The 10,556-nt window shown below is 38.0% G+C and overlaps 1 protein-coding gene across 2 annotated transcripts; it reads left to right on the top strand.

Annotated features, from left to right (window-relative positions):
* Positions 1 to 2,449: 2,449 nt before the first annotated feature.
* On the top strand, positions 2,450 to 10,261 carry LOC132110907 (core histone macro-H2A.2-like). 2 transcript variants are annotated; one of them, XM_059517994.1, is made up of 10 exons: positions 2,450 to 2,632; positions 4,539 to 4,573; positions 4,684 to 4,865; positions 4,970 to 5,076; positions 7,686 to 7,874; positions 7,954 to 8,061; positions 8,536 to 8,635; positions 8,773 to 8,862; positions 9,236 to 9,410; positions 9,559 to 10,261. In XM_059517994.1, exons 3-10 carry the CDS (start codon positions 4,694 to 4,696, stop codon positions 9,722 to 9,724), a joined length of 1,107 nt encoding a protein of 368 aa, XP_059373977.1. In that variant the 5' UTR covers positions 2,450 to 2,632; positions 4,539 to 4,573; positions 4,684 to 4,693; the 3' UTR covers positions 9,725 to 10,261. The 2 variants fall into 2 exon arrangements, with proteins under 2 accessions (XP_059373977.1, XP_059373978.1); XM_059517995.1 differs by lacking the exon at positions 2,450 to 2,632 and adding an exon at positions 2,757 to 2,887.
* The last annotated feature ends 295 nt before the right edge of the window (positions 10,262 to 10,556 follow it).

The raw sequence follows: 10,556 nt of genomic DNA, 5'->3' as shown, positions 1-10,556 counted from the left end.
AATCAGGGGTGAACATAATTTTTTCAGCCTGGTTCTCATAAGAGAACCTGAAGATTTGGTTTGGTCCTCACACTGCATATAGCGTGACCCATTAAATGCAACTATAAAAATGAATTAATAATAATTATAATATTATTACACTTTATTTAGTTTTTTAAAAATTAAATAATAGTAAATAAACTAAATAATAGTGTGTGATATTATAAAAAATAAAAAGCAGTCCTAGTATTAAATAGAAAATGCATTTATTTTATAATAAATAAACTTAAAAAAAAATTCTAATATTTACTTTGTTTGCCTCTTTAAGAACAATCGATTTATGTATTCCCCAATTTTAAGTTGCTTTGGAAAAAAGCATCTAAAAATAAATAAACAAGAGTTTTCATCATATTCAAACTTAAAGCGTTAGTTCATCGAAAAATCATAATTATGTTATTAATACCCTAATAACCCTCATGTCGTTCCAAACCTCTGAGACCTCCGTTTATCTTTGGAACACAGTTTAAGATATTTTAGATTTAGTCCGGGAGCTCTCAGTCCCTCCATTGAAGCTGTGTGTACGGTTTACTGTCCATGTCCAGAAAGGTAAGAAAAACATCATCAAAGTAGTCCATGTGACATCAGAGGGTCAGTTGGAACTTTTTGAAGCATCAAAAATACATTTTGGTCCAAAAATAGCAAAAACTACGAATTTATTTATCATTGTCTTCTTTTCCATGTCTGTTGTGAGAGAGTTCAAAACAAAGCAGTTTGTCATATCCGGTTCCTGAACGAATCATTCGATGTAACACCTAGCCGGGCCAGATAACGAACAAAAGAATTGGAGTCAATTTTTTGTTCGTTATCTGCCTCGGCTCGGCGTTCACCTTCAGTTCTCTCTTCACAGCAGTTCAGTCAGTGTACTGTTTGAGTACATGAATTACTCCAGGATATTGGTTTATTTTAACTCAGAGGGAGTGTCAGCCACATTAAAAAAGTTAACAGATTAGGTAATTTGTGGATTAATGCGTATTGGAGACGTGAACCATTTCAAAAGATTCAGGTCGATTTGGTGAACTGGTTCAAGAAGATCCGGTTACATCGAGTGATTCATTCGTGAACAGGATATCACTACACTGCAGAGTTTTGAACTCTCTCACAACAGACACGGAAGAGAAGACAATGCTGAATAAAGTAGTAGTTTTTGCTATTTTTGGACCAAAATGTATTTTCGATGCTTCAAAATATTCTAACTGACCCTCTGATGTCACATGGACTACTTTGATGATGTTTTTCTTACCTTTCTGGACATGGACAGTAAACCATACACACAGCTTCAATGGAGGGACTGAGAGCTCTCGGACTAAATCTAAAATATCTTAAACTGTGTTCCGAAGATAAACGGAGGTCTCACGGGTTTGGAACGACATGAGGGTGAGTTATTAATGACATAATTTAGATTTTTCGATTAACTAACCCTTTAATGTGAGCAACAGTGTGTTTTGCAGCAGCGCCGATGAAAGCAGTTCACTTAATGTCAAGCGCAGTCACACGCGCGCCACAGTTACGTTTGGGATAATTTTATTTTAAATGTCAATGTCAGTTGAAAACATTGTAATTGTGTCTTAAAATACAACAACGAGCATCACAAAACCATTTAAAGCGGCGTGTTCAGCAGTATCTGTGCGGGGTAGGAAAGTCAACAAAGTAAATGACCTCAAACGTATGGCGTGCTCTTCTCATTTTATCAAATGATCATAATCACATCTATTCATTTCAGAATCCTGCTACTAGCATTTTATTCAGACTAAAACCCCATTAATTCAAGTGAGAAAGCGTTGTGTGTGTGTGTGTGTGTGTGTGTGTGTGCTCTTGTTTTTGTGACATATCAGGACACAACTCTGTATAATGACATGGTTATGACACAGGTATTACAAGGAGAGGGTGACTTATAAGGACATGTCCCCATTTTTCAAAACGCTTATAAACCATACAGAATGAGTTTTTATTTTATTTTTATTTTTTTGAGAAAGTAAAAATGCACAGTTTCCTATGAGGGTTAGGTGTAGGGTTGGTGTAGGGCGATAGAATATACAGTTTTTACAGTATAAAAACCATTACGTCTATTTCACAAAAACAAACGTGTGTGTGTGTGTGATCAGGAAGACTTGTATTTGGCTTATTCATGACTAAAATAAGTAAAAAGTTTTGCATTAAGTTTAGTATACTACCCTACCATATTAGTCAAACATTTTGTTTTATTTATTTATTGATTTATTATTATACCCTCATTGGTGGCTAAGCTCCCCTAAAATGAAAATCCTAGAATCGCCTCTGATCCACATAATATCCCGTATTCGCCTATAGATGATTTAGCATGAATTGCATTGGATGCACTCTAATGTAATTCATTCCTTGGATGTAATGTTTTTTAAATGAGAAGCAGCAGCAGCCTAAAGCCTGCCTCCATCGACAGCACGGTGGTACTGGCTGCTGTAGTTCTTCGCGGTCTCTTTCTGTATTTTTTTAAGGAACAGCAGAGGCTCAGCACACAAGGACAGGGAATAGTAATAAGACCAGGAACTCCTCCTTATTTGCGCCTGTCAGAGGACAGATATATTTCGTACATGCAGCATTTGTAGAGAACACACAGGTAAATATTGGCACGAGATACTGAGTTGATAAAAGCGCGCGGTGCGATGCATGCGAATACGGCTCGAGCGCACTGTGCGCGACGAAACGACGGGGTTCGCATTATTTAAAAAAAAAAAAAAAACCAAGCTGAACGCAGCTCGCTTGCAGATGCGTTGTTTATTACAACAACGGGCCAGTTGTGTCGCGTCGCGTCGAAATGCATCACTCGCTTGCGTTGTACAACGGGTCTTTTACTGTATGTAAATACAACGAGGTAAAAACAAAATGGGGGTGAGCTGATGTGGGAGGAGCGGGGTTAAAAACCAAGAATATGTATTTGTGCACGACCTAATGTGTTTGGAAAACAAGCATGTCCGTGTTTTGCGTACATTTGACGGAGAAGCGGTGAAGTTAAGGCGAGGCCTTTGAGCGTACGCTTTGAATCGCGGATTCGGCGACGGCCTCGCGATCACGTACCGCATCCCGACTCAGTGTAACGGTGTTAACGTGCCGTGGCTGACAGAAGGCGGGTCTTTTGTCACTTATATTAGAGGCGAAACTTTTTTTTAGCGGGGAGTAATCGCGCTCTGTGTTTATGCATGTCTGTTGTTTGTCTTAAAGCAAACGCTGCGCCTTTAATTTGTGAAGGCAGTGCGAGGTCGCTGCAGGCTGTGAGAGAGAAACATAGAGAGAGAGAGAGAGAGAGAGACATAGAGAGAGAGAGAGAGAGAGAGAGAGACATAGAGAGGAAGAGAGAGAGAGAGAGAGAGAGACATAAAGAGAGAGAGAGATAGACATAGAGAGGAAGAGAGAGAGGGAGAGAGGGAGAGAGGCGAAGCGCTGCTTCACAGTCGGAATGCCTTTCGCAGACCCTGGGTCATATTTGTGTTGGGCTAGTGATTTCCATGCCTTCTTTTAGTCTGCAAAATAAATAAACACGGTGTGAATTGATCAACATAAATACCTTTTGGCATGCAGTGCTTATAAGCAATTTGTATATGGGTAAATCTCATGAAACATGGAAAGAATATGTCTAGGTTACATTTCATGCAAAAAATAAAATAAAATAATCTTTCAATATTCACCTTTAATCTGTACATGATAATTACATGGTTATTTACCAAATAAATGATTGGACAATAAGACGAACACAGCAACGGTATTAATTTGTACAAATGTACTAATCAGAATTTAAAGTTAGTTTTTTATGGACTAGTTAGCTGTCTTTCTCCAGTTTATGTAAGTCTCTCTGTGTGTCTCTTGCTGTTTTTACCTTGCGTGCTTTTAACCATTAAAGATTTTATGCTTACCATATAATAATAAGTATAGCAAGGCACAGTATACTTTTCATTCTCAGCATAGTACATAGCACAGAGTCTGCTTTGAAAGGCTATGTGATTGGTTGCAAGCATACGCTAAATGTACATCTCTATGACGTACACATGCTATCAATGTTTGCAATACTTCTATAGGATGTTTCCTGTCAAACAGATGTTTAGAAAATGTCTTTAAGATGTTTATGATGTAAAACAGACGTCCATGAGATCTTTGGACACAGCAGATGCTTCCCAGATGAAGTGATCTTTAACAGACATCTTGCAGACGTATGTGTGCTATCCCCATTTTTATTCACAAGATGGCACTAATCAATATGTGGCATTTAGATTTTATTTTTTTGGTTATAAGTCAATCTCATTATGCAAATTTGTAGATCTGAGTTAACCAAACTTGAACGTTTTGTGCATATGCGTGTCATCGGAAGTGAAAAATGCCTTCTTTTTTTTACGTCCCTAGGTGTTAGCATTGTTCTTGTACTAATTTAGTCATTTTCATTGGTAAAAGCGTGTGTGTGATCATCATCGGCTGAGTTCAGTCACGTTCAAAGATGTTAATGAATGAAACATTTGATCTTGATCCATCTGTAGGTTTTCCATCCAGTGGCACTGTGAGTCAAGAGGAGGTGGGTCTGCTCCGTCACTCACACCACTGATGCTTTCATGATGGCTTGCTGATTGTTACCTTAATCGAAAGATGATTATGATGACAGAAATATTATATTTTTGTCAACAGAAAAGGCAGGATGTCAGCCAGAGGAGGAAAGAAAAAGATCACCAAGCTGTCCCGTTCTTCCCGGGCAGGAGTCATTTTTCCTGTCGGGAGGATGATGCGTTACTTGCGCACAGGAACCCATAAGTATCGCATTGGCATGGGCGCCCCCGTCTACATGGCAGCTGTCATCGAGTACTTAGCAGGTGGGAATCCAGAATCTCTGATTAATGTTTTACCAAAAAAAAAAAAAAAGAAAGTCATTATGTAGTCGTTTCTGAGAGTCTCTGTTGCACTGATGTTTTTGTAGCTGAGATCTTGGAGTTGGCTGGAAACGCAGCAAGAGACAACAAGAAGGGGAGAATCACTCCACGACACATCAAGCTCGCTGTGGCCAATGACGAAGAGCTCAACCAGGTAATGAGTTACAAGTAAAAATAGACTGAGGTCGGTTAGGGGTAATGTTTAGCACACTCTTCGTGTCCAAAAACACTTTTTCTGTAGGCTACTATGGCACCTTCACTTAAGTAGCCCACTTTTATACTGGTTAGGCTACACAAACTTCTTATATCCATAACTGGTCAAGGGTTTGGAGTAATAAAGTTTTCTAACATTTTTAAAAAGTCTCTTATGCTCACCAAAGCTGCATTTATTTGATGGAAAATACAGTAGTATTGTGAAATATAGTTTTTTAAAAGAACTGTTTTCTGTTCAATGACTGTAAAATGTCATTTATTCCTGTGATGATGAAGCTGAATTTTCAGCACCTTTACTCCAGTGTCCTTCAGAAATCATATTAATATTGTGATTCGCTGCTCAAAAAACATTTCTTAATATTATTAATGGTAAAGTTTTTGCTATTTTCGTGATATGTTTTTTCAGGATTCCTTGTAGGACAGAGAAAGTTGAAAAGAAAAACATTTACTTAAAATAGAAACAATGTATTTATAGCCACTTTTGGTATTTTGAATTTATCCTTGAGGAATACAGGTATTAATTTATAAATAAATAAAAAAATCAATCAATATCACCCCAAACTTTTGAATCGTTTATTAAGCAGTCGGTACAAAGCTGGAAAAACAATTTTTGATAATAAGAAATGTTATTTGAGCAGCAAATCATCATGTTAGAATGAAGGATCATGGGACACTGAAGACTGGAAATTTCAGCTTTGCCTCACAGGAAAAAAATCAATTCAAATAGAATAATAGTTGTTTTAAATTTCAAGAATATTCCCATAATATTTTTTGTGATCAAATTGTTTTTCTATTTTAAAGAGACAATACATGCAGGTATATACACGCCACGAAAATAGAGTATAAATACAACCCGAATTCCGGAAAAGTTGGGACGTTTTTTAAATTTTAATAAAATGAAAACTAAAGGAATTTCAAATCACATGAGCCAATATTTTATTCACAATAGAACATAGATAACGTAGCAAATGTTTAAACTGAGAAATTTTACACTTTTATCCACTTAATTAGCTCATTTAAAATTTAATGCCTGCTACAGGTCTCAAAAAAGTTGGCACGGGGGCAACAAATGGCTAAAAAAGCAAGCAGTTTTGAAAAGATTCAGCTGGGAGAACATCTAGTGATTAATTAAGTTAATTGATATCAGGTCTGTAACATGATTAGCTATAAAAGCTTTGTCTTAGAGAAGCAGAGTCTCTCAGAAGTAAAGATGGGCAGAGGCTCTCCAATCTGTGAAAGACTGCGTAAAAAAATTGTGGAAAACTTTGTTCCTCAACGTCAAATTGCAAAGGCTTTGCAAATCTCATCATCTACAGTGCACAAGATCATCAAAAGATTCAGAGAAACTGGAGAAATCTCTGTGCGTAAGGGACAAGGCCGGAGACCTTTATTGGATGCCCGTGGTCTTCGGGCTCTCGACGACACTGCATCACTCATCGGCATGATTGTGTCAATGACATTACTAAATGGGCCCAGGAATACTTTCAGAAACCACTGTCGGTAAACACAATCCGCCGTGCCATCAGCAGATGCCAACTAAAGCTCTATCATGCAAAAAGGAAGCCATATGTGAACATGGTCCAGAAGCGCCGTCGTGTCCTGTGGGCCAAGGCTCATTTAAAATGGACTATTTCAAAGTGGAATAGTGTTTTATGGTCAGACGAGTCCAAATTTGACATTCTTGTTGGAAATCACGGACGCCGTGTCCTCCGGGCTAAAGAGGAGGGAGACCTTCCAGAATGTTATCAGCGTTCAGTTCAAAAGCCAGCATCTCTGATGGTATGGGGGTGCATAAGTGCATACGGTATGGGCAGCTTGCATGTTTTGGAAGGCTCTGTGAATGCTGAAAGGTATATAAAGGTTTTAGAGCAACATATGCTTCCCTCCAAACAACGTCTATTTCAGGGAAGGCCTTGTTTATTTCAGCAGGACAATGCAAAACCACATACTGCAGCTATAACAACAGCATGGCTTCGTCGTAGAAGAGTCCGGGTGCTAACCTGGCCTGCCTGCAGTCCAGATCTTTCACCTATAGAGAACATTTGGCGCATCATTAAACGAAAAATACGTCAAAGACGACCACGAACTCTTCAGCAGCTGGAAATCTATATAAGGCAAGAATGGGACCAAATTCCAACAGCAAAACTCCAGCAACTCATAGCCTCAATGCCCAGACGTCTTCAAACTGTTTTGAAAAGAAAAGGAGATGCTACACCATGGTAAACATGCCCCGTCCCAACTATTTTGAGACCTGTAGCAGAAATCAAAATTGAAATGAGCTCATTTTGTGCATAAAATTGTAAACTTTCTCAGTTTAAACATTTGCTATGTTATCTATGTTCTATTGTGAATAAAATATTGGCTCATTTGATTTGAAAGTCTTTTAGTTTTCATTTTATTAAAATTTAAAAAACGTCCCAACTTTTCCGGAATTCGGGTTGTATATATATTCACATACATAAGCAATATTCCCATAATATTAAATTATTTCAGTATTTTTTAAAGCAGTGATGAGTTTGAATGAGTTTGTTTTTCTATGTTATTGGATAGTTGCTCAGAGGGGTGACCATATCAAATGGTGGCGTTCTGCCTCGCATCCATCCCGAGCTGCTCTCCAAGAAGAGAGGAGCCAAGGCAAAGGCGGAGACTCAGGTGTCCGTTCCCGAGAAGAGGGTGAACCGGAAACCCATCAAGAAACCCAGCAAAAAGAGCAAAGGAAAACCAGGCCGCAAACCCAAAGTGCGTGCAGAGTCATACATATATTGCTCTGGTACCGTGTTTGTCTGTGAGAATACTAAAAGACCTTTCTTTTATGCAGAAAAGCACAGAGAATGACAAAGAAGCAGATGCCAACACAACGACTGAAGACGGACCAGGAGAGGGCTTTACTATTCTGTCTGCGAAAAGCTTGTTCCTTGGACAAAAGGTGGAAATAGCTGAGCTCGTAATCACACATTACTGAGAATTCATAATTCTTTTATTTATTTTAACACTTACAGAGCACATTAACAAGTCTGAATACCTTTGAACGCTGGGTGGTCGCTGAGCAATCTCAAGCTGATATATGTGATGATATAATATGTATTCTACAATAGTACTGGTTAAAAATCATTAGAAAATAAATATGAAAATTTATTTGAATAAAAAAAAAAAATCTGGCAAACCCTAAATGGAAGCAGTTCAAATTTTTTACGCAAAACAAAAATTCATCACCCCTTGAAATCAACATAGTTTTTACAGTTTTGATTCATTTTATATCAGCAGTTGTCAAATATATATATATATATATATATATATATATATATATATTACTACTGATATTTATGGTAGCATTTCTAATACACTGGTGATTTATGACTTGACAATGTAATAATTAGTTAACTGTGGTTTGTTTTATCAGCTGTCTCTTACAGAGAGTGAAATCGGCAAAATCGGCACGATCAAAGTGGAGGGAATCATCAATCCCACAAACGCAGAGATCGATCTGAAAGAGGGAATCGGTCAGTGCTTTTAGCTACTATTAAGTTAATGTCAGTTGCATGTGCTCGATGGTAAAATGATAGATTTGTGTAGCAAATTTCAGCCTCTTTTTGAAATATATGGTGAAAGCTAATGTGATTTCTGTGCTGTGACACAGGTAACGCTCTGGAAAAAGCAGGAGGAAAAGATTTTCTAGAGACCGTCAAGGAGCTGAGAAAAAGCCAGGGTCCTCTGGAGGTTTCATCAGGTTAAAGTCACACACATTACTTGACTCAAGCAGACTTTAATTAGTGTGTGTGCTCTAGCAGTGTTCAAAGGGGCTGGAAATGACCTTGTTAAATATTTTAAAAGAGAAAAAAAGTCATGGAAACCTAGTGATACCAGGGATTTTTAGGATCATTTACATGCCCGGAAAAGTGCAAAATCTTCAGTAGTGAATGAGGACTTTTACAGCTTGTTCTGCAGATATTTTTACACTAAAAAGTGTTCTACAAAGATTGTTACATGACATTTGATGGAAAATCAGCCCAAAACAGTGACTCGTTTTCCTCAGTCCTTTGATGAAAAAATCTGGGAACTTAAGAGATGCTGAAGAAAGATGTTTTTGTGTGTTTCTGCAGTGGCTGTGAGTCAAGCCAATGGGATGGCAGCACGTTTCATCATCCATTGTCACGTTCCTCAGTGGGGTTCAGAGAAGTGTGAAGATCAGCTGGAGAAAACAGTCAAGAACTGTCTGTCTGCTGCCGAGGAAAAGAAGCTCAAGTCGGTGGCCTTCCCTTCGCTACCCGCCGGACGGTGAGCATCACAATCATTCACACAATGTCCTTTGGCTTTCAGATCAAAAGTCAACTAGATTTGAAGCTTATTTATTGCATGGCTAAGTGATTGTGGCAAGAAATAGCTCTCAGGAAACATCTCACCTCTTTGGTTTTTGTTCCCCCAGAAATGGTTTCCCAAAGCAGACAGCAGCCCAGCTAATACTGAAGGCCATTTCAAACCATTTTGTCTCAGCAACCACCTCCTCTCTGAAGAACATTTACTTTGTTCTGTTTGACAGCGAGAGCATTGGGATATACCTGCAGGAGATGGCAAAGATGGATGCCAAGTGATGTCGAGTCGTGGGTTTGGTTTGTTTTTGTTTTTTTTTGTTTTTTGAAAGTGTAAAGCCTCGATGCAGCTCTGTTTTAGTTTAGCTTTGACTGGTTTTGTCGGCCTGGCCATCGTGGGAAGGTGAAATGAGTTGAACGTGAGCTTTAGCGGAGAGTGCATCCAGGCTAGTAGGAGCGTAATAAGTGGAGTGTAGTGCAGCTTGGTGAAAGATGTTGTAGGTATATGTTTTTGACATCAGATTATTTGAAGGTGTTTAAACAAAGATTTTTGTGAGTGATGTACTGTACACATTTATGTTTCACTGTTCTCCTTTAAAGAAAAGACATTCATTTAGACTAGATCAACTTAATCTTCATTGTTTGCCATTTTTATCCTTAGACTGATCTTGTTTTTACATTCCATGTTCAGAGTTGAACTTTTGACCGTTGTTTTTTGCCTAGATATGTGTGGTTTCTGACCGTTTTTTGGTTAAAAAATAAATAAAAAACGTGTTTCTTGTTCTTCTTTGAAATAAAAAAAATGTTTTACACCACAAATGTTTTTTTTTTTCTTTAACAGTTAATTTACTCAGCCTCATGTCGTTCCAGTCCTGTATGACAGACTTTCTTCTGCAGAACATGAAAGATATCTTGAAGAATGTTGGCAACCAAACCGTTTCCGTTCTCATTCGCTTCCAGTATATGGACAAAAATACACTACATTCCACAGAAGAAAGTTAGTCATACAGGTTTGGAATGACATGGTGAGTAAATGACAGAATCCCTTTTAATGTCCAAAACTTGTCATCATTGTTTGTTTTTCCAAACCCATTTTTTTATGAATCATATAGAT

The sequence above is a fragment of the Carassius carassius genome, chromosome 30 (assembly GCF_963082965.1).
Source record: "Carassius carassius chromosome 30, fCarCar2.1, whole genome shotgun sequence".
In the NCBI taxonomy this organism is placed as follows: Eukaryota; Metazoa; Chordata; class Actinopteri; order Cypriniformes; family Cyprinidae; genus Carassius; species Carassius carassius.
This window is presented reverse-complemented; position numbering and strand designations above follow the sequence as displayed.